Source organism: Vigna angularis, chromosome 7 (genome assembly GCF_016808095.1).
Source record: "Vigna angularis cultivar LongXiaoDou No.4 chromosome 7, ASM1680809v1, whole genome shotgun sequence".
NCBI lineage: Eukaryota > Viridiplantae > Streptophyta > Magnoliopsida > Fabales > Fabaceae > Vigna > Vigna angularis.
In genome coordinates, this window is record NC_068976.1 from 17,660,488 (window position 1) to 17,685,137 (window position 24,650).

Genomic DNA, 24,650 nt, shown 5'->3' on the forward strand with positions numbered 1-24,650 from the left:
ATGTACTGCAAAAATAAGGTACTGTACAGTGCAGTGAAGGCTCACTCACATGCCAACTATAGCACTGCAGATTATTCACACCTACCTCACTTTTCCTTTTCCATCCCCACTACTTGTACATACACTACGTACCAAAAACACAATATTAATCTTCACGGAAAACAACCCCTTTTCTAACCTATACAAAACTTATAAAACAAAGATTTAATTACTAGAGTCATCTTCATTTTGGTTGAAAAATTTTAAGCTGGTCTCCACTCAAATTTTCATTTCAATTACGGTTCAATTTTCTCAAAATTCACTCAATTAAGTTTTTCTTTTCAAAAATAAAAAATACAAACAGCATTTACGGCACTCACTTGTCAATACATAACTTTTATTAATACCAATATTATATTTTTATTAAAATCGATGTTTTAACATATTATATCATTCTATATTATTAATCAATGTTTTGTTAGTTCATGCTTTTTTATAAGATTATAATTAAGTATAAATATTTTTGTAATACTTTTACGAAAAGCGTAAGTATTTAAAACTAATATATTATTAATCTATGTTTTTTATAAGATTAAAATTAATTAATAACATTTATACAAATAATAAATTTTAATATAAATAATAAATATAACATTGATACAAATAATAAATTTGGTTCAATTAAAACAGGACAACATTGTTCCATTTTGAAAAAAAAAATTGCCTAAATTGATTAGACATGAACTAAATTGAATACAAGACAATGACATGTAACACTGTCCTATCACATTACATTAACAGTGTCACATGTCACACCATGAGACTTGATACGTGAAAACAATAAATTCTGCAAAAAAGATTAAAAAACAAAAAAAAAATAGAAAAAAAACACATATTGACATGTGACATATTTTAAAAGGATCTGATTGAGTCAATTTTGTAAATATTGAGACGTAATTGAAACAAAAAAATTCAGCGAAGACCAAATTGAAACTTTTCAACCAAAGTAGGATATGATAAATACCTGATTTAAGTGAATTTTAAGATAATTTTGGCACTTATCTTGTTTTGATTTTGTTTATATTATGTTTAATTTACTCCTATTTAGTTTGTTTTGCATATCTTGTTATCAACAAAAAGTCAAAGTGGAAATATAAAGAAAATAGATTAAATTCAAGCAATTTTGGATAGAACTAACATTGGTACACTTGAGCAGTAGAGTTGGGGCTTAAGCCACACAAGCAAACTCATTGTAAAAGGAAACCTCAAGCACTAAACCTGAGACTAAGCCATGAAGACTCCTTCCCAAAGAAGTAATCTCAGGGGTTGCCAGAGCAAACCCCCATGAGAAAGAAACCTCAAGCACCCATCTTTAAAAAAACCTAGAATGTAACTTTTAAACTTAAGCCTAAAGTGTGTGGCTTAAGCCTTAAGACAGGCAGCTTGAAAATATCTTGAATAAAACCTCTTTAGTTGAAGTGCCAAAATTGGAGTTAAGATCCTAGATAGTTTATAAATACAACTTCATGTCCTCATTTTAAGCATTGAGTGGAGGATCAAATATGTAGTAGTAGAATACGAATGAGTTTATAAGGCTCAAGAGATATGCTTTCATTGTAAACCTTATGTTTAAATGTTGTTGGAATTGTATTACAATGTTCTAAGTAGTTAAACTCTTTTGTATCCAAGTTGGATGTAATCAATTCTAATTACATGTACTTTTATTTCTTGAATATTTATCTATGCTTTTATTCAATTTGTTTGTGAATTAGTTTGTCTTTGTTGTTGGATTAACTAATCACTATTCTTATTTCATTGCTTGGAAACGAGTGAGAACTGTTACAAATTGTTATTTAACTAATTCCCCTCCTGCTTTTAAATGTTAAGAATATATCTAAGAATTGAGGAATCATCCTGAAATTTGATGATCTTAAGTTCTAATTTGTAATCGTAGTTTAGTATTGTTCACTCACCACTATGCATTTTTTCTTTTATATCCAGAACAAGTCAAACTCGAAGCATGCAATGCAAGGAACAAGGGAAATGCGATACACAAAACACAATTTGTAACGATTGTTGTATTTCTATTATAAAAGTACAAACTTCAATAGAAAATGCATTATTATCCAAAGATAAAAGATAAACATTTTTATCAATTTATCTAATTTATTTCCTTCACTGTTTCACATGATCAAAAGAAAAGTGAATGAAAAACCTTGTTCAAGATTAAATGACGGAAGAAAAATATATATTTGAAATGTAAAGAGTATAACTATGTGTAACATTGATATATCATTTTGAAATAATAGTAATAAATAATCTTACATACCAAAACTCATGAGTTTAGTACATGGCAGAAGTGGTGAATATTTTTCTAATAGTCCTCGGTCTATAAAATATACTTCAATCCTAGATAAACGCAGTTGTAATGCAACGAGATTCAGCCATTTATGGTAGCGCTAGCAGTACAAGACTATTTGATGAAACATCCACTGTCTGAATTAAGCCCAAAAGTGGGTAAGTCTGAAAAGACAAAACGCGGCAGTGGAAGCCATTAAACAGGTTTCGATTTCCTCCACCTCACTTTTTCTCCCATTCCCATTCTCATATGAAACGTGCTTTTCTTATTCTTACATTCCGGATTCCGGAATCTCCATTACAGAATGAACAGGAAGCGGGAGAAGAATTAGTGAGGTGTGGGAAAAAATAGTCAACTTCTCAACGCTACATTTAAAACACCCGTCTGGCATGTGGTGTAAGTTAATTTTCACACATGATCTGGAAGTCCGTCAAAATGATCCAGATCAATTAAGGATTAATCAATTATTTAGGACACTACACGCCATAACTCATTTTCTAGAAGTTTCGGGAAGGTCAAGAGTTGTGATACAATAGAAGCAATGGGAGCAGAAAATGTGTATTCATACACTATAGTTAGGATTTGTCCGCTTCAGACCGTCCCTCGAGCAGCTTACTTACATCATATCGCAACATATCTACATATTCCTGCACAACGAACATTTTTTTTTTTAGGCTGGGCATAAATCATCGAGAATTTAGAAGAAATTATTTGTATATTTAGGCAGTGCAACAAACAACTTTCAGCTCGCAAAGAACACAACATAAAGGACTACTTACCCTGGCAAGACTCTCATTGTGGCATAACTCATCCAGAAGATCATTAGAAAGGCTTCCCAAGCCAGATAGCTGGACAGCATTTTCAGCTACAGCACCGAAAATATCTACAGAAGGACTCAAATGCTCAATCCTCTCAGCCAGTGGTTGAAGGTCGAGCTGGAGAACAAAAAGAAATTGTCACAATAGGACTACAACTATAGCATTTCAGCTTAGCAAACAAATTATTAATATTGCTAGGCATTCCCAAAAGAGCTAAGAGGCAATCTATGTTCACTTACAAAATTAGTTTGGGGTGATGTTCAGATCATTTAACTACATAATAATAAAGTTGCTAAAAAACAGAAAAGGGCTTGATTTACATCCCACCCCTTCCTAGCCTTTAGTTTTTGGTCCTAAATCATAATTGGGTCATCCTGGCTGGCCCAGCTGCAAAAGTCATTTTGTTCCATCTTTACAATAGAAATAGTGTAGGATACCTTCCACTCATACAGAGATGGAACTAGGAATAACTGCTAACGATGCAAAAGCAGTAGGTTTAAAAAAACAAAAAAGATACCTCCCACTCATGGATTGTTAAGGTTCTTTGCCCAGGAGCTGGGGTAGGCATAGAACTAGTTCATGAGAACATAAAACACCATATCTCACAAATATATAACCAAGTTTTATAAGAAAGGCTACAAACAGCAATTAAAGCTGAAAATTTCACGAAATAAAAATCATGAGGAAGATTGTTTTTTGACAGTAAATACAACAAAAGAGAATTGGGAATTTATAATGTAGGACAAGTGTAGTAAAGAAGGAGCACATTCAAAAATAATGGACAACACATAATTAGAAAGAGGAAGAAAATTGGCCTTCCTTAAAAGGCCAAAAAAAGCATGCTGTGACCAAATTATTTTAACCATCATTCCATTATTTTGCAGGTTCATTGTTGATGGCTACTATTTTAAAAGAATGCAGCAAAAAATCTCTTTTGCCAATTTTGGAAGGGATATAAGTAAGGTTCAACATCCCCAAATTTCCTTAATATGCAGCTCCATTGTTAACGACTACATTTTTAAGACACTGCAGCCAAAAGTCTCTTTTGGGGATGTCTGAAGGACCAGTAAGGTCCAATAGTCCTAGTAGGACCTAGAACTACTACTCACCAAGAGGAGCAAATCCCACTATAAGAAAAAGTAAACTACTAAATTATGCTGACAGCACATATCATAAAAGAAAAAATCCAAAAAAATGCAACATGTTAATCATACTCCATGTATTTTGATTTTAAATTGCTGTCAGAGGAAACTCGCCTCATAAATGGGGAAAAATGTAATATTACACCCTCCAGTAAACCAATAACAATAGAAGAGGACTTCCATCTAGTGCCAAAACATGTAAGAAAATTTATTGATCTAAAAAATTCACAGAAATTACTAAACACGGAGGTGCAGTAATACAGCCAGTGAATTTCTGTTACCAAATGGATACAAACCTGTAAACTTGGATTATCAGAATATTCATCTCTGTTAACCGTTCCATCTTGGTGGGGTGCACCAGGTTCTGCTTCTTCAATAGAGAACAGTGAGGAAGGATTTGCCCCACCAAGAGCTCGAGATACAATGGGCATCATCTGTTGAAACATCCTTGAAATGTCAATACCACCACCCTGCCCTCTTTCTGCTCCAGTAAACATATTCCCCACATCCTGACTGCCAACCTGTTGGACAATTTGGTTGACTGTATTCATCAGCTGTGGGCTCTGGGTGAACTGCTGCAACATATTTCTCAAACCATCAGGTGAGTCAACTCCAGTTTGCTGTGAAACCCCTTCCAACAAACCATTCAAAGCAGGACTTTGTAAAGCCTGAGACATTAAACCAGCCACATCAATGGGACGATCACTGGAGGGCAAGGGTCGCTGGGATGGGCCATTAGCATTTCTTGAATTCAAAGCAGATCCATGACTTGCGAGAGTTTGTAGTATATGTTGACCATCTGTTCTGGTCTGCTTTTTATCGACAGAAGAACTAGAAGATCCATCATCAGCAACTTTACTCACAGGAGGTTGAGGTCTGTTTCGCTTCTGTTTTGGCATGCAAATTTCCGAAGGGTAATTCAAGAATATAGTTATGGATGTAATAATCATCAGGAAGATCAGAGATATATAGAATTCCAAATCACAACCAAGGATCCGTGCTAATGCACAAATGTGTTAATGTGAAAAAAACACTTCTGACAATGGATCAAGTAATATTTGGGCCCTGAAAGATTTGGGATCAGTCACATTAGTCATTAAAAGATGAAAATAACCTTTTCATGTAAAGGTTGACCAAATAAGTCATTTACTGGCACCAATACAATCACTCATATCGTCTAAATTGACCAACATTTTCATTTTTCAGTGACTAATGTGACCGTCCTTAAATCTTTCAGGGACTAAACTGGTCTCTTGTGAGCTAATAATGAGCCATTTAACATAACAGTTCACAGTTAAAAAGTTCATCACTTTCCCTTTTTCTTTACAATACTTTGCTGCCACCAAACGACTTCTTTTTAGTTTTTCAGCCATTCAAACACATTGTTAGACCACAGGATACCAAAAGGAAAACCTAACATAGAAGTTCATGTATTACAATTTGTAACCAATATTCGCATTCCACACCCTTGGATGTCAATTATTAAAATATAAATGTTTCCAGAACAACACAGGAATGCCCCCACAGAGTCATTGCGAATGGGTATACTTTCACTCCCATCATGTGGATGGCACCAGGACAGGGATGCTTCAACTTTGTTGGAAGGGTAGAATGGCAAACATATTATCATGTTAAACTTTCGGTTTGAAAAAAATGGCACTTATTTTTCACATTTAAAAATTTCAGACGAAATGTTAAAACAACATTTCTTTCATTGTTTCATAATAGAAATCATTGAAAACTACACATTCGAGAACAAGTTGACATTTTTGTTTTTCAAGTGAATGAAAATAGAAAATAATTTTTCAAACCAAAGGGCTCCAAGAATTTCTACAAAGTTTTATAAAATCCCAAAACATTACATTCAATTACATCCTTGCTACATCTTAACAGTCAATTACGAAATCACAATAAAAAAATCATTTCAAGAAACTATCCTACTACATCAACCCCTAATGCTTGCCTTCCAGAATGGGATTCACAGCAAATTGTCAAAGGGACACATTGAAGTGTGTGTGTGTATAAAAGCCCTTATTCTTCAATTTGCCTCATGAATCCATGTTGGATACACTAATACTCTAGGATACTTCACCTGTATATATGTGTGCGTGTCAATAAAGTATCCAAACCTATGAAGTACCATTACTATTTGTTCCCATAAGTCTAATTCAATTCTAAAATCAGACTTGTAAGGTGAGATGTGAGATTTACACCCTCCATTTATATACTGTAAATGTGAGATCTTCGACAGATACCAATACTGTTGGATACTTCACGGCTATGTGTTGATGAACTTAAAGCATTTATATCCATTAAAACTACAAGAAACATACATGTGTACTATAGAACCATATAAACATTGTTTCTTCATAAACCAAAGAGGGACATTGTTCTCTATGAATTATTTTATAAAAGTAATGTGTTTTATAATGTTATTTCCTATATGTAACTAATAGAAAGTAATTTTTATTTCTATTTTATAAACTCATGTTAGGCATAATAATAGAAAGTAATTTATGATAACAATAATTACAAATTTTATTTTGACAATGATTAAGAAATGTGATTTGATTTATATTTGCACAATTGCAGTTTTATATTTACTGTGCTTTATGAAATTTTATACATTTTTAAATATGTATCTTGCACATATCATATCATGTAATTCTTAGAATAACCATATTGTCATATCAAATACGTATCATATCTCATACGTGTATCATATCAATGCACCATAGATAAATACTAACATCAAATGAGGCATCTTATTAACAAGCAACACAAAACAACCAAAGCCTAAATCTAAACTTTTTTCAGTTTCTAACTAATACATTTTATAAAATATTTCTCCAATTGCTTGTACACAATATTCAAAGCCCTATACACCACATATGCTAATTTTAAAAAGATCTTTGAAGTGATTACTTTGGAGCAATATATAATGGATTATATGTGTTCATATTGACAATATACAGGGATGGTGTATGCTGAGAAATTCGTAAGAGAATATGACTTCAAAAGGAAAATATAAGTTTTAAGACAATAAAAAGACTCATTCAGCAGCCTCTCAATTATTATGAAAGTACTATTCCAAGTTCCAACATTATAGGAAACAAACAATTTGCGTAGCATGGCACAACAATTGGGAAATTCAGGCTTCTTATTCACAAAACCATAACCAATAAGTTTACCTTACGCTCTAAGCCACCCATACCCAATCCTAGAGGAGCAGACTTGGCAGGATCAGTTACATCTTGTCCGTCACTGACAGCTGAAACGCCTCCATCTTTTTCTGGTTTAACAATAGTTTCTCCACTAGAACAACTTTGTAAATCTTGTTTGGAAGAAGAAACAAATTCGTCAACTAAAACATCTCTCTCAGCATTACTAGAGGTTTGGACTGCCTCAGTTTGGAGCTGGAGGTGAGAGGTAAACATCAGTCAACTAAAAGCTACTCATGTAGGAGGCAAATGAATCACCAGGTATGCGCAAAAGTACTTTCTGTACCTCACTTTCAGACGAACTGCCAACTAAGGAAGCACTGGAAGCCCCAAAGAAATTCGGTTCCATGGTATCTTGCTGTGCATTTAGTGTAGAAGGTCTTGATTCAGATCCAGAAGATGAGTCCCTGCTGATTGATTCAATTTCACCTGGCCGGATGCAAATAAATGTTTTGAAATTAAATACTAATCTATCAAAAGACTGCATATAGTGAAACCAAAAATGGTAATCACCTGATGGAGCTGCGTTATCTCCTTGCATACTGCCAACAACATTCATAAGGCGAGCATTAATTTCAGCTAAAGCAGACGACAATGAAGCTGAATCAGGTGGCTGTGAAGAAGAAACACTGAACCCAGTCTGCGTGCTACTAGAGACTCCAACACCAGGAGGGTGTGATGGGATAGTTGTGGCTATAACATTTCTAACAGGTAATTGTCGTGTTGAACTTGAACCATCAGAACCAGGCTCATTAAGCTGTTCACTTCGGGCCCCTTCCCCATTATTTGGTCTAGAACCAATTGCTGAAACAATGGGAACAGAGGTACCTGGTATGAAGAAAAATTAATAAAAGTTGAATATTTCATGGGTTGAAATACAATTAGTTTTTATTTACCAGCATGTATATGAATGCTCACGTTCCTAGGAGCACCTCCAATACCAATGGAACCCAAATTTCCAGGAGTTGAGGAGGGAAGTGGGCCACCAAAGAGGGAGCTTGTCTGAAGTGGAAAAGGCTGAAAATAGCAGAACTTCGTTAGGACTAGAAATAGCAAATGTAGACAATAAAAATACAGAGATAGAAACGTGATCACAAAAACACGAGGTGGATTTTGGTAATTTGAATTGCTATAAGCACACATAATTACCCACCCCTAGTGAACCACAACTGGATTGCACAAAGTTTAAATTCAGATAACTGAAATTCCAACATCACAAGGAGTTGGGGAGACAGAAAATGCTTCTGTAGTTAACCCACATGGTCTTGTTGGTCTCTGATTAATCAAACTTGGTTGCTAAAGTAGTGTTTTAATTAAGTTCGTCAGCAAAAGCAAAGAGGTATTGGAGGAACCATTTGCTAGGTATCTAATATAAAAAAAGCTTTCAATCTTTTTGGTTCATGAAACAGCATCAGAGCCTTTATCATCAAGCGGACTAGAGTTGATACTTATCCTAATTATAAAAGTTAAATTTCAACTACAAGGTCAGTGAACATTCCCATTATCCACCCTTCAAGCACAAACAAAAGACTCTAGAATGAGGAGTCATGAAATGTAATACAAAACCTTTACCGTGCTTTCACCTAATAGGCTTTTGGCATTAATGAATCAACATTAGCTCACTGTCCCCTGCTTGTTTTTTTTATCAGCCATGTCCTCTGCTTGATCATTTATCAACATGCTTAGATAAATAATTTAGTCTGTTAGACTGAACTGTCACCTGTTAGTATGGCAACTTACAGTGTTTGAATGATTCTATATCTACTTTTTCTTAGGATAGGCAGTCTTCAACCATTGCTACTACTTCCATTCCCATTTATAAGAAAAAAAGAGCCAATTTCCTAAGAGCAATGAATATGGTTAAGTTAGTGATTTTTAAATAATGATAGCATAAATAATAGTTTCATTCCAAAATTATCCTTACAATAGTGTCTCATAAATACATTTTTTAATAATTGTAGGGTATCTCAGTAATTTAACAAGGAATACGTTTGAAACTAGGTCAATGTTTCTTACCATAAGAATCAAGAAAAATTACCCTTCTGTTTTCTATAAATGGGAACAAAGGCAGTATTTCTTATGAGGGAAGTTAACACCAATTATTTTTGTATCATTATAAATAGTTTGCAGTTTAAAAAAATAAAGGATGTATTGAAAGTATTGTGACAATATGTTACCGTGGATAATACCACACTAGTAGTAGCATATTTAGAAGAGAGAAACCAAGAAGGGATACCACAAATTTCGTGTTGTGTATATAAGATTATACTTATATAAGGGAGAAGAGCTACGATAATAAGAAACAAAATCAATATATGATAATGAAAATTATTTGGTAAGAAATTTTACTATAAAATCATATCACATCTTCGAACGTAATGTAACCAAATCATATCTCTACCCTGATCATATTGTATCTCTAATACTTTCTCTCGAATTGGAGCATACAAGATACGTTTGTTACAAATGTCATCAACACAAGGCTGATCGTGGGACTTGGTCAACATGTCAACCAATTGGTTTTTGTAGCTTCAATAATGACAAAGTAGATGTTTTCTGGACACAAACTTCTCTGTCAAACTGAGAATAAATATTCAATATGCTTCATCTTTTTAAATCGCATCTTTAACACTTCCCTCGAAATGGAGCATATGTATCACGAATTAAACTTGTTAAAAATGGTCAGAAGACCCAACAGTTGCCAGAGAGCAAAGTGAACAAAGGACATAACAGTTATCGGAAAAACAAAAAATGCTCATAGGACACCGTGGCTGCCATAAAGCAACAATAATCAAAGGAAATGACAGTAGCCAAAAGTAAAAAAATGCTCGAAGGACACGACAGCTGTTGAAAAGCAAATATTGAAGGATCCAACGGTTGTCAGAAAGAAAAAGTGCTTAGAGGACAAGGCTGCTGCTAGAAAGCAAAAATGTTCAGAGTGTGTGGCAACTATGGGGAGCAAAACTGTTCAGAAGGCACGGTAATTGTTGAAGAGCAAGACTGACCATCACAGTGGTTGTGGTCTCCGGGCAGAAGAAGGTCGCCATAAAAAAGTTGAACGGTATGATTGACTGAAGAAAGCTCACCAGTAAACTGGTGCCAGTTCAGCCAGAAAAGGTTTGTCAGGAAGTTGCTGATGAAGAACAGTGACGCCAGTGGTGAACAGTACATTTGGCATGAACTATGGCAGTAGGGAATAATCAGAAATAGGAAAACATACATGATTTCGATGAAAATTTCACCAAGTTTTTATCAGCCCACAGGGAAAGCACATAACAGTTTTTCTTTGTCGTTGGGCTCTAATACTCTCTAAGAAACCATAATTAAATCTCATTCAACCTTACAAACCCAACTTGCTTATGATATGAGATTTACACATACTTATATACTATAATTTGACCATATCTCAAGTTCATGTAAGATCCCCAATCAACCGCATGAATTAAAAAAAGATAGAAAAGAAATTTTTTTATTGAATAGGAAGAAAAGAACAACGAATAGGAGAGAAAACTCTCATCTAAAATTTTCCCCTTTATACAAAGAGACAATCCTCAATTTACAATGATAACCCATCTTAATCTCTCCCGTCCTTTTTCTCCTACTTATACTTAACTAACACCTCTAACTAAATCATTAATAATCTAAATATCTTAACAAACTTCTTATCATCTCAACCACAATTTTTTAATTTAGCAAACAGCACATGGCAGAGGAAAGACTAAAGAGAAAGAATGAAGTAAGCAAAGGTTTTGGGTTGAATCCTAGATTCTTTACACTGGTGAGGAAGAGAAAAGATGGTATAGGGAATGGAAATGGAATCCCTCTAAAACTCCATCTCATGAATCTCGGAATAAAAAGCAAAAACAACTATTCAGTGAAACTTGTCAACCAAATAAAATAAACTAATTTAATTTTATACTAAAAGTTTAGTTTTTAAAATTCCAATATGCATAATCCAAGTTAGCTTTATTTGAATACACATTTTATTTAACAAAGATGCTGTTGACATCACTTTGGTCTGCCAAAGAAAGTTGACATCAATTTAAAACCTCAATCATGGAAAGTGACAACAAAATCATCCTTCTATACAGCCACCACAGGAACACCATTGATTGGGCTTCTAATTTTTTAACCAAAATCAGGCAAACTAAAATTTAAGTATCAACAAGGTATAGTTTATTAAGGATCAATCAACTTAACCAAAACATCAGCCAGTACTTAAATAATTAAGCTTGGCATGAGGCCTCACCATGAATGAACATAGAATAGATCAAAATAGCTGACAAACCTGCGCCATTATAGGATTTGGCCCTGATGGAGAAATGTAAACAGCTGGTCCAGCGTTAACAACTGATTCTACCTGAAGTTTGAAAGTAGTCAATGAATGAATGACACGTTGACACAATAAAGTAAATCAAATCACTTAAGAAAATAACGAAAACATACAGAAGATTGTCCCATACGCAGTGTCAGCATTGTTCGGCCAAGTTCAAGTAGAAGTGCACCCAAATGCTGCATAGCAAGTCCTATTTGCGCTGACTCTGACTGTATTTGACCTCTTATACGTGGATCAGCAGAAGCTCTTTCTCTTTCCAAGCGTCCTGCAATATGCTAGAGTCGCACATTACAAGTAAAACATAATCAGATAAGATAAATGAAGATAGTAAGACACGTTCACTCAAACAAAACCTTAAATGAGATATGCACTTCATGATAACAACATTTCAGGGTTAAACAGAAGTAAGATTTTCGTATCATTACATCTGCTAATATGGTTATGGACAAGGATGGACAGTAAGATATCAGCAGTCTTGAGGTTTTATAAGTATGAAATAAATACATGTCTCAAACGTGAGTGCATGTTTCGATAACTATCGGAAAGAGCAAACCTTCTAAAAATATGTTCAGACTAAAAGATATAGAGGATATCCTTCTTCAAAAGTACTTTCAGCACCCTCCAACAGAAGACAACGATAATCCAAACACAGCTTGAGTTGTCTTAAAATTAAATCTCAAACTAATTTGAGTTTGACTACATATCCTATAGATATTAACCGGGTTAAACAGGTCAAATGACATTGCAGAATGAGATGTGTGTGGACATCCCTAAACTGATCAATTCACAAGATAGTTCAAATTGCATGTCTCACAGTTCACCGAGACAAATCCTGCAAAAATTGGTAAGTGCTCCAACATCAAAATAAAGGCTTATTTGGAATCAACAAGTTAATTGAAACACTAGACTAGGATGAGTTACCGATTATTTTTAGTCACATAAATAAATAAAAAATCACCATCAGCCATTGAAATGAGCATACTCAACATGGTAGTCATTCTAACAACATCCAATTTGCTCCAAAGACAAATACATGGTGCACTAATGCTTTCAAGGTATTACTGATTACAAGAATCATGCAATTTTTACTTTGCCCAAAATTTAAACTTATGTTGCAATTCTATAACGTACACAAGTCTTAGACTTTCAGCAAACATCCAATACTTGCAGATAATAGAAAATGTATTTATTATTAGGGGAAAACAAATATTTGTAAATGGGATGTGTTCATTACAGATAGTGCAGCAACAGTTTGACCACCAAGTAATCGCTCTGCACGACGCAAGACAGTACTTAATGCTTCAAGAGTCGGCATCCCTTGCGTATTAGAAGGCAATTCCACTCTCTGATCTCCAGGGTTAGCTGACGAAAAATTTGACTGATAACCTGCATAAGCATTAAGCAATTATAAATATTTTAATTTCATTTTAAATTAAAAAATAAAAGAGCAACAATCATAACATCATTACCATTTTGTGTCAGTGTCTGTTCCATGCGATTCATAAACTCAATCAGTGTGTTCAATGAATCAGGAATTGGCTGAAATGAAGGGGAAAGAAAAAAAAAGTTAAATAACATGAAGAATGTGTTAAATTTCCACAAGAAAAATTGGAGTGCCAAAAAAGAGGTCTTGTTCTCACTGCATTGAGAGATGGGAGGGGTATGGATCCTGCTGCCACAGGAATCTGAACATGAGATACAGATTGAAATGTTGGACCATGAAATGTCTGTCCAGATGGTGCCTGGTTTCCTGCTGGGTTTTGATTTCCAGCACGAATTCCTTCAGTTTCATTGCCTGGTTGAGCCTGATACACACACCAGACTAGTTCAAAGGATATATATTGCATAGTGCAGGTAGGAAAAGCAACATTTAGAGACTTCAAAGTGTATCAGTACAAGTCTGTGTTCTGTATCAATTTTATTCACAAACTAAACTGATAATAACACATAAGAGGGCTTAATAATACCACGTTGTTAATATTGAAAGGAAAAACAAATATATATCCGTTGAACCAGAAAAATAAAGACTACAAAATTAAGACAAATAACCATTCACTGGGTACTTTTTTTTATCAGACATTCATGAGTTTGACACTATTGGGACAATGGATAAACACTTTTATTCTATAAAACACAAGTCACCTGATATAAAAACCACAAGATATTGCTTCATGATTCAAGAAAATGAGATTGAACAAGGCAAGCAAAATTAAATATGCAAAGTTGCAAGAACTCAAATATGAAGGAGAAATCAGAAAATACATGGATAAAACTAACTCAGTCACTCAGGATTAAGAAAATTAATTATATGAATACAATACCCCAGGAAATCATACAAATGATAGAAAATAAAACAATGCATGATCATCTATTCAAGCAAAAATGGTACTAACAGAAGTTTGCACAGCATTAGGACCATTTACTGTACTTTGGCCGCCGTTTCCAATAGAATTTAAAACATGCCCAATAACCTGAAAAAAAGAAGTATGTAATGAACAATACCTACCTGGAAACTGAATAGAATGCAAGACTATGAACTACATAAGATAGACACAAAGAATATGATAACAAACCCGAGTGATGTCATGAACAATTCCTTCACCCTGTTCCCCCACGTTAAATGTCCCAAGAACAACACTGTGTGAAATTTGCCCAAGACGGTTACGAGGAGGCCCTGATCCCACATCATTTCCTACCAAACAACGAAATTTATCACTAGCATAGTACAATACTACAGTAGATGTCCGATAATGTCTTAAAACCTGAAGATAAAAAACATAAAAAGGACCAACCTGAATTTAAACCTTGGTTACTACTTGTACCAGTGTGCTCATCAGCACTCGTACCAGAAGCCTGTGGCTGATTTGGTTGTCTTTCAACTAAATGCAATGTATGCCCATTCTCAACATCTTAAATGGTTAAGGATTTGATTATAAAACAGGGATGAGTATCACGGTTTGATTTCAAAATACTAACTCATTTCACCATATAATTAAAAAATTCTGCTATAGGGGTCACAGAATTTCCTTCTGTCAAGCAATCCCAATTTCCAAAGCCAAACTAATAAGGGTGTTGAAAAGAAAAGACACGGAACATATATAATGCGTTCACTTCATGATGAAACAAATTATTTTAAAACTGAGAAAAATCCAGGTCTGTTAAGCTTGAAGTTGTCAGTAAAAAAAATGCAATTTGAAGGATACGATACTCAGAAAGAACATGCTCATCCTTTAAGACTTTTCCTCTAAATATCAATCGTTGCTGACTAACTGGAACACCAATTTCATTTGCAATTTTCTCTTTGAACAATGAAACAGGCATCTGAAACGATTTTGGAACCAGTTTGAGGGTTATGCACGCAGTTATTGATATTTACCTCAATAGGACTCAAAAAAGCACAAGAATGACAGTATTGGATATTATAGCTTACATTTTTGTTCACTTGAAAACTGTAGATGCGGGAATCTAGAGTTTTGATATTGAGCTGAACAGTTGAATCTGAACACTCTGCTGAAATATTTCCAGTACTGGAGCCTTCATTGGAGAACTGATCCGCCATCTGTCGGTTCAGCTGCAAATGTGTTGGACCAAGGAAGTCGACAGAACTAACCCAGACAAAAGGATACCAAAGTAGCTGCAACTCAACACAATGCAGATGATGGGCATATTAATCACCCAAAGAGAGAAAGAGATTCATCAACGCATCAGTATAAGAACAGGAGAGCGCAGCAAAAATCGCAAAAAGAACACACTAAGTTGGTATGGCCGGCAATGCTAAAACACATCAGTGTGCAAAAATATGCAATATAAAACCCAGTAAAGCTCCATATTCAGTCATTAAACCAAACTATAAAAAAACCCAGCAGATAGCAAGTTATCTCAGAAATTCCAATATAAAATGTGAAGATAGTCATCAAGAACCTCGGTGTCATTGGACACATCAATTAGGTTTTCGGGAACGAACAGATGTTGATGATACATTTCTCAACCATAAAAACATCTAGCAACCATCAAAATAATGTTGTATGATGCACATGCAATCACACGTGAATTTGGCTATGCTCACATCCAATAAAATTAAACGCAGAGCAACACAGCAAAAAAATATATTCAAGATTCGCTAAAGTAATTAGGTATATAAAAGATTGGCGAGGTTTTGATAGCCCATTTCAATCGGGGGGAAAATAAAATATGAAAAGAATTTGACAGATGAATCGGGGAATTCTGAATTTTTTTTCAAAAAGAAAAAGTAGAATCCATAAATAAATTAGGAACAGTATATTAAAGTGCGATTGAAGGTTGCGAGAGATTTTAGCAGAGGAAGGTTGTACCTAGGTTGAGTAGAGGAAGTTGGCGTGGCTAAAGTAAAGAGGCGCAAGAAGTGAGAGAGGAAGAAATATAAGAGATCTGCGTTTGGAAGATTCTAGAGAGCTTAGGAGGAAAATAAAAGGAAGAATAAGTGCTCACCGTGAGTCACCGGGGATGGATTGCAGGCTTATGATCTTTCCAGAAGGTGACGATGATGATGACGATGCTACTGCTGCTAGGTGCTTCTGCTTCCTAATCTCCTATATAATTCTTATTAATGTTATACATGCCTTGGTTCCAAAGTTTTCATTTCCCTGCAAAGACTTCAAGAATACCAATTGGTCGTCTACAAGTCCTTTTGGACTGGGCTGGCTACCTTTCCCAGCCCATTTTGGCCCAATTGCTTGCCTTTCATCAATGTCCACAGCTTATACGGAATTAAATAAATAAACAAATTGAAAACCATATTTTACGTGATTTAAAAATTATATCTTCAATAGAGAAAATATTTTATTGTAAAATGATATCAATAATTAAAACTGAACGAATTCAAGTAAATAAAACTATAGTTGAAAGAATATAAATTTATAAAGGATTGAATGTAATGAAAATATAATCATAGTTTCAAAGCAAACTCTCAACATTCAACAAAGAAAAAACCTGTTTATATAACTTTTTCCATTGAAATTAATTTAAATATTTTTACAATAAATATTTTGAAACAATAACAGCTGTGATTGGTAGTCATAAACTATACGAGGTGAGCTTTCAAATGACGTATAATTTAAGACAATAATTAATTGAATTGTTTTTATGAAAATACATGAAAACAAAGTTTATCCATTTTGATATTTTATGTTCATAAAATTTTGATCAGACAAATGAGTCACGTAAAGCGAATCGTAATGTTAAATACTTCAATTACGAAGTTTTTAAATGTAAAATTTTTACTTAATTGAAAGTACAGTTCGAACGAAATGTTTAAAAGCAATGATAAAAATATCATCCTTTAGTCTTGAATTTCAAAATATTGGTTGAGAAAATAAACACAAGGTAAATAACACAGTAAATAATAAGGAAGCATTTCTGAAAATAAAATAAAAAACAACTAAATAAATATAAGGAACTTAAAGAACATAAACCGTTTATTTAAATTGGTAAATAGGGATATAAACATAAATTTTTCTATTAACTTTTCCATTTTAATATTACAGAATTGTTGACATTTTATATCTAGTTTTTCACATCTCAAATACAACATTCTACTCTTACTTATAAACTAAGTTCAATTATTATTTATTTATCATGCGATCACATGTCATGTTTTCTTTATATTGAAAACTTTCATAAAAAACACTAGTAAATAATGTTATTATTTTAGGTGATTTCTCATATATATTTTTAACTTAAACTTATCATGACATAATTGATTCAAACAAAATTAAAAAATACATTGTCATGTAAAGGTGGGAAAATGATGTATTAAGATAACTAGAATTGAAAAGAGAAATCGAACATGTTGAAACGTCAAAACAAGCTAGACAGAGTTGAAAAAAAACAATTGGAAAAAGGATAGTTGATACAACCTAATTCAATGGAACGGAAAGTTTATATACAGTAATAGTTACAAAACGTGAAATCAAAAAGGATATCGTAGGAAAACTTATCAGTAAATAATTACATACAAATAAATTTTGTAAATAATTACGTAGAAATAAATCATTAGATAATTATGTACGAATTTATCCACAAATAATTAGGTTAAGATAAATCTGTAAATAATTACCTATAAATATATGTAAAACAACTTTGTTAGAACAATTATACAGACCTAGACATTGAAACAAACAATAGTTTTATATCTAAGAAATGCCCATTAACCAAACATTATAAAATTTAAACAATATTCATAGAACAATCAAACAATATTCATTAAAATCCCTAAAATCCAAACATTATAAAATAGAAATGACTAATACTCATAAATAAAGTGTAAGGTTGATAAGAAGTCAAACATAGTGTTTACGGTTCTCTATACTAACAATCATGATAAAGATTTTCTTCATCTCGTGCTTACTATTGTGGTTGTACTTGATCATTGTCCTGCGACTAATTTTGTTGTTCCGACGTTTGAGAAATTTTGTGCAATCGCTGCTGCAGAAGGCGGAAGATACGGGATAATTGCGCGTAAGGTGTCAAATCTGGTTTGAAATTGATTTGTCGAATTCGTTCCTCAATATATGCTAATTGCGTTTGAAGTTGAATAAAAACTCCTTTGCATTTACTTGCTCACTTGAAGATACTTGTGCTTGTTGTAAATAACGGTCAACACAATCATTATGATAATCAACATGCCCAATCCCATATACACGTCCCTTGTGCTTTCCACCTGCTGCCTCTAACCAACATTTGTTTTTTAGTCTTTCCTCTTTACCAGGGTCTAGGGAACTGCATTGTGAGACACCAACAGATGCAGTCTTAGATACTACTTGAGAAAGTTTAATTTGAAATTCTTCCTGTTGAAATATTAAATGTTTGCGTTAATATAGTAAATACTTAATGTGTAAAATATAATAGAGTTGATAGAAATTAACATATGTCCGCCTAGATCTCTCATCTACAAAATCCCCTGTTGACGGATATGTGTTTGTTGAAAGATTTCATCAACATGGACCAAACGACCAAACTCCTGCGACTGGAAATAAAGAAATTTATAAAGTAAACAATTGTTATTAAGTATATAAATGAATTTAAAATATATAAAGACGTCATACCAAACGAATAGCGTGGTCATGTACACTAATAGATCCTCCTGTGTACAAACTCCCCCTTTTTCAGATCCACGGTTTTTCTTAGCTATATCACTTTCTTCGATAAGTAGGCTTGTTCCACTTCTCCAACAAATCATTCCAAACTATATCTCCCATCCAATTAGGCTTTTTACCTTCTTTTCGAGCTTCTCTAAACATTTCTAATAGTCTATGAGATGCTTTGGAGCGAAAATTTTTTAGAACTTTATCCTCATCCTCAACCCTCCATGACACCTTTATCTGTGATTACAATGAATAGGTTAACATTGGTAAAAAAGTGAAATAACTACAATTCAAAATTACAAGAAAAGAATAATAAAATGTTGCAACACGTTAGACGCACATGAAGTCTGGTTTGTACAATTTTCACGTAATGGGAAATATTTAGGTTCAGCATCAAAGGATCCAACTGCAATAATTTGGGAATGCATCAAAACAGCAATGCACATAAACCAAAACAGCAACTTCATTTTTAATCATTCAAATAACAATTATTGGCAATGCATATACAAGTACAACACTTGATTCATGACTAATGCACATAATAAGTTGAGCATAACTTAAGTAAAAGCATAAAACAGATTCTGAAAATTTAATAAACACAAAACAGTTCCAGCAGCTAAAACTACTAACAACGCTCTTGTAAATCTGCACCTGCATCACAATCAAACTTAAGTAAAATCCTAAAACAGATTGCACACAACACATTTAATAACCAGACTATGCTTCATGAAATGTGGACAGCAAAGAACTGTTTTCCAGCGTCTTGTTCAAGCATTTGGTACTACCAATGATCAAACCGAAGATGAGCCAAACCTATAACTCAATCAATTTCCCTTGATTTCTAACGTTCAAACCAGTTTTCCAGCAGCTCCTAACCAATTCTGGACCTGCACCACTATGCTAAAATGAAAGATTTGGCAACGCCAAGCAACCTGTGCAACAACTATATGTTTTGAGAAGACAAGATGCTCCTCCAAAAGTCCAACACTTGCAACACTTAACTTAGTTTAAGTTTCCTGATACTGCAATACCAATTTCCAAAGAAAAAAGAAACAAAACACTGCACCAGCTAAGTTGAAACCAGCGTCCAGTAATTTATGGAAAACAAAGGTCACTTTCAAAACCAAATCCTACCGTATCAGCTCAAACGAAGCTCTTAAAATAGTTTTCACACTCAAACACATAAAATAGACCAAAACAGATTGCATAATTAGACTGGACAGCAAGGGTCATCCAGTAGCTTGCTTAGCACCTGACAACACCACCAAAACAGCCCTCATCCAACCAGAAATGTGCCACATCCACAACCCAATTTATTTTCCTTATTTCCAACGTGCACTACAGTTCCGGCAGCTCCAAACAATGCTGATATGTGCTCGCGGTACTCACAAAAACCTGCAGCAAAATAAACCAAAAATTGGTCCTGCACATATATTTTAAAACACAAACAACTCGGCAGTACCAAGCTGCAATGACCACGTTAGATTGACCTCCAAACACTGAACAAGTCCAAATAAAATGCATTGGCTTTCCAAGTTCTATTTGAGACAAATGGCTGCACCAAAACTGCCAAAACTGCACCCACACCTGCAAGCCAAACTTGTTCAAGCGTTCAACTTCCTTCCATAAACCAAGTTGTTGCACCAAGCTCAAAACCTGCCAACTCCAGCACTTAAAATTGGTTCAGCAGCTACTGGCTATTGGCAACCAGGACTTTCTCCAACATCCAGTATTTGCAACACTTTATAGCTTAAAATGCACCTGATGCTGCACCCCAAACTAGAGAAGAAAAGAAATAAAATCCTGCACCATACTACAATATAATCCAGCGTCAATTATCTCCCGAAGCAGCTGGACAAGCCAAAACCAATTGCTTCCAACACTAGCTCAAACCATGTGATCAATGCACCAGATTGTTTGCTCCAAAGACCACTTCAGATCACGTTCCAGCTCTCACAGTCAACCAGAAACAAAACCTGCAGCAAGTTTAGCAGAAACCAGAACCTACTTCATTCCAACGTTGATTCCAGTGCACTTCTGTCCAGCTCTCATTCCAGCATAAAAATACTACTTCACAGTCTTATTTATGAACCAAATGCACCAAAAACCATGTGACTGCTGCACTTATCTATTTTATTCAGCATTAACTCATTCCAGAATAAAATCAGTGGACTGACCAGCAAAGTACTTTCGTAATAGACTCAATTTCCTTCATCAAGCAGCAAGCATAACACCCCATAAACTGCCCTAAAGCATCCACATAACCAGGAGACTTTCTCCTTATACTAAAATAAACCACTGCACCAGTTTTCTTAAAAAAAAAAGGAAGTTTAACATTATAAGAACCATACAATATAATGTGCTAACCCATAACAATGATCACAAAATTATAGCACTAAAAGGAAAATTCCAATAAAACACCACTGCTGCACATTAAAATCGCCAAAGCTCATACAATCATGCTCTAAACATCCATAAAAGAAAACATTGCACCAACCATTAATTCCAGGCCTCAACACATAATGTGGTTGGATATTTTCCAGTTCCCTGAATGACCTAACATCATGTTCACTGATTGCAGTCATATGGGGAGCAATAAGCTCTCGGGTACAATATCAGAAAAACTTTTCAACTCTAGTATGATTCTGGAACACGTCTAATCTTCATTACATCTTGTACAATTTCGAATTTTACAACTATATAATGGTATGGAGCGTTAAGTCACTCATGTCTCAACAAAGTGAATAAAAGTGTATTTTTTCTTAAGATGACTTAGAGTCTATTTAATTTACAATTTTATATAATTAATTTAGGATCATGGATTAGACAATCATTGAAATTAATTTCAGTCACCTATTATATATTACAATGTGTCATGAAATATAGTCTTTGGTTATAAACCAACTGCCCTCTTAATCACCCCTTGTACTCTTTTTGACCACAATCAACTACAGGGCAGTGTTCCTACTTCCATTAGTTCTATAGGAACATTGGAAGTTCTGTAAGTATATTTTAGACAGTGTCCAATGGCTACGTTCACACCACTATGCTATCTCTGACTTTCTCTTTGGCTTCTTTTATTTATATTTAATATTTTCTTTGGACCACAAGCCCTTAGACAAAAATGGATTACCAGGGGAAGTGCCGAAAAACTTAAACAGACTCAGAAAACTTAAAGCAGAAGAAATAAGGGGTACCTTAAAACACTGGAAGAAAAGACCTCTCTCTCTCTTAGGGATTGCTCCCCATGTTAGCCATGGCTGATCAAACTTTTGCTTAATGGTGGCTGTGATGGCCTTTGATGCAGTTTTTGATGGATAAAACCTAAAGCAAAGTACGATTTAAACATTAGAATACAACAAATTGATCTAGCAACATCAAATTGGTCAAATACAATAATTTATTATATATATTCTTACCCTGCTCCAATGGGTCGAATCATAGGACGATGGTTAGAATCCTCTTCCACATCAAGTTCATTAACTGTTGAACTTGAATGTGTGCCTGGGATACTTATAGGAGGTGATGGTGTAACATTTGTGGTGGGAGTTGATTGATTAGAAGCAACACAGGCAGAGGATGATGTGCATCGATCAACATCATGCACCATGTCTTGCATCAACATAAATTGGTCATTTCGTTCACCATCCGTCTCCACACCCATTGAAGTTCCATCATTATCTAAATCACCTTCAGGCATTTGTTCACCATGATCAGTCCAAATCAAATAATTAGGCTTGAAACCATGTTTGTAGAGGTGAACCTTCACAACTCTTTTCTCCAAAATCTTTGTACAGTCACACTTAATACATGGACATCGAACTCCCCCATCATTGTGATAACGGTCTTGTTCACAAGCTTTGGTTATAAACTCTTCAACTCCAAATACAAAAGATACCTTCAAAGCACCTCTTCCTCTATGATTCCTATCATACATCCATGCACGATTTGATGGAAATTGATCCATGGTCTGTACATATACCAATTAACAAAAAATTAGGCAACAGTTAATACACGGCTCTATATTAGGATAGTTGCCCTATGCAAAGCCTACCATAAAGAAACCTAAAATAATTTAAGTCCTCTGCTCTCTATCTTACTCTATTTTTCTACCATACAATCATCCTCTACAATCTTCTTTTAAGCTTCAAAAAAATTGAAAATTTCCAAGCAACTACATTGTTTTAAACCTCTTATTTTGAGCTTTAACTTTAAAGTACTTCTTGAACATTTGAAAATAATAAACATTGATTTTCTCAAAAGTGCCAAATATTTGCATTAATATAAAATAAAATGGACAACAATGCATATTACATATTTCAATTTTATGTATGTGTGTGAACCAAACAGCACACAGCCAAAAATCACAATAAATTGCAACATTCTATTTATTAGTCACCTTCATAATCTTTAACTAACTTTTGCTGTGATGAACCCACTTAATTCGCATAGTTGAACTTCGATACCAAACTAGTTTATTAGTCAGACACAAATGGTACTTGCACGATTGGGCCTTACAAAAGCTAACGTCACAATCCAACTAGACTAAGGATCCCAACAATAAAAATTAAATTTTCAAAGAGAAAGATAAGAAGGTAATGAAAATCATTCTCAGTGCAAAACAACGAGCCCTCTGGTTATCAATAACTATGCCTTCAGACCAGCACCAGAGACCTCTAAATATATTTCGGTTTGTCCCACTTCAACGGTCAATTTAATGAATATTGGATACTATGCCAGCTAGCGAAGCACTACAATAAGTAAGACAAAGAGATATGTGTACAAGCCTTGGTCAAATAAAAAACAACCCAAACAACGTAACCTACCTTAATACCACTATGAATCTTCCCAAAACGCAACACCCTCGCCTCAATAACAATGCACCAACGTCTTGCACACATAACACGCGAACCACAACAGAGACCATTTTGTGCCAAACGGAACAAACAAGAGAGGATTAGGGTTTTCGGATTTTAGGAATTTCGGAATCTATGAATAAACCAACAAGATTACTTACCAAGTCAATGAAACGAACTCCACAAGAAGGAAGAGTGAGTGAGCGCGAGAAGAAGGTTCTTCTTCTCTGTCAGTCAGCGCGAGAAGACGACATTACGGAGTGGACGACCAAGTTTGGGGAGTCACCTGAGAGTGAACGACTGCGAGAGTGAGCTCAGTGAAGTGAAGGACTGCGACAGTGCGAGAGTTTGAGGGAGCTGACTGAAAGTTTCCGCGAAAAAATTGAGAGGGAAAGTTTCAGAGATTGAGCGGGAGAGACGAGGTCAGTGAAAAAAATGTTTTAATTTTTAATAATTATTTATTTTTAAGTCTGTAAAATTATTAAATAAATTTGTTTCATTTACTTTATTTACAAATTTCCCCGGTAAATTTTTTAGTCATTACTTATAAAAAAGAATCGTATACAATAGTTTATTTATTTATGGATTTAAATCCGTATCTAATTATTTATAGGTAAATTATATTTGTATATGTAATTATTTACAGATAAATTATATTGTTTGGTAGTGATGTTACATTTTAATATAAAAAATTAATTTTAACCATTGTAATATAGTTACATTTTTTTCAACATAAAATTATTATAAGTTAATGAAATACGTGCTAATTAATTTAGAAGAAAATGTTAAATGAAATTTATATACTGAAAATAACTTTG

At 34.2% G+C, this 24,650-nt stretch overlaps 2 protein-coding genes across 8 annotated transcripts; both read right to left on the bottom strand.

The window, feature by feature from the left end:
• Positions 1–2,246: 2,246 nt before the first annotated feature.
• Positions 2,247–16,481, bottom strand: LOC108338006 (ubiquitin-like domain-containing protein CIP73). 3 transcript variants are annotated; one of them, XM_017574615.2, is made up of 19 exons: positions 16,323–16,463; positions 16,187–16,214; positions 15,286–15,489; positions 15,059–15,176; positions 14,648–14,764; positions 14,429–14,547; positions 14,249–14,326; positions 13,496–13,660; positions 13,325–13,394; positions 13,090–13,241; positions 11,966–12,130; positions 11,808–11,879; positions 8,416–8,536; positions 8,033–8,347; positions 7,806–7,948; positions 7,490–7,714; positions 4,595–5,185; positions 3,118–3,273; positions 2,247–2,985 (listed from the first exon to the last, which is right to left on the bottom strand). In XM_017574615.2, the coding sequence occupies exons 3-19, from the start codon at positions 15,412–15,414 to the stop codon at positions 2,914–2,916; spliced, it is 2,808 nt and encodes a 935-aa protein (XP_017430104.1). In that variant the 5' UTR covers positions 15,415–15,489; positions 16,187–16,214; positions 16,323–16,463; the 3' UTR covers positions 2,247–2,913. The 3 variants fall into 3 exon arrangements, with proteins under 3 accessions (XP_017430104.1, XP_017430103.1, XP_052736140.1); XM_017574614.2 differs by lacking the exon at positions 16,187–16,214 and having other exon boundaries at positions 16,323–16,481; XM_052880180.1 differs by lacking the exons at positions 14,249–14,326; positions 16,187–16,214 and having other exon boundaries at positions 16,323–16,481.
• A 1,582-nt stretch (positions 16,482–18,063) lies between these two features.
• Positions 18,064–24,272, bottom strand: LOC108336470 (uncharacterized). Of its 5 annotated transcripts, none has more exons than XM_017572944.2 (7): positions 23,994–24,271; positions 23,803–23,866; positions 22,396–22,946; positions 22,174–22,300; positions 19,317–19,382; positions 18,938–19,213; positions 18,065–18,858 (listed from the first exon to the last, which is right to left on the bottom strand). In XM_017572944.2, the coding sequence occupies exons 3-6, from the start codon at positions 22,941–22,943 to the stop codon at positions 19,025–19,027; spliced, it is 930 nt and encodes a 309-aa protein (XP_017428433.1). In that variant the 5' UTR covers positions 22,944–22,946; positions 23,803–23,866; positions 23,994–24,271; the 3' UTR covers positions 18,065–18,858; positions 18,938–19,024. The 5 variants fall into 5 exon arrangements, with proteins under 5 accessions (XP_017428434.1, XP_017428430.1, XP_017428433.1 ...); XM_017572942.2 differs by lacking the exon at positions 23,994–24,271 and having other exon boundaries at positions 18,065–18,611; positions 18,758–18,858; positions 23,803–23,987; XM_017572945.2 differs by lacking the exon at positions 23,803–23,866 and having other exon boundaries at positions 18,064–18,858; positions 23,994–24,272.
• Positions 24,273–24,650: the final 378 nt, after the last annotated feature.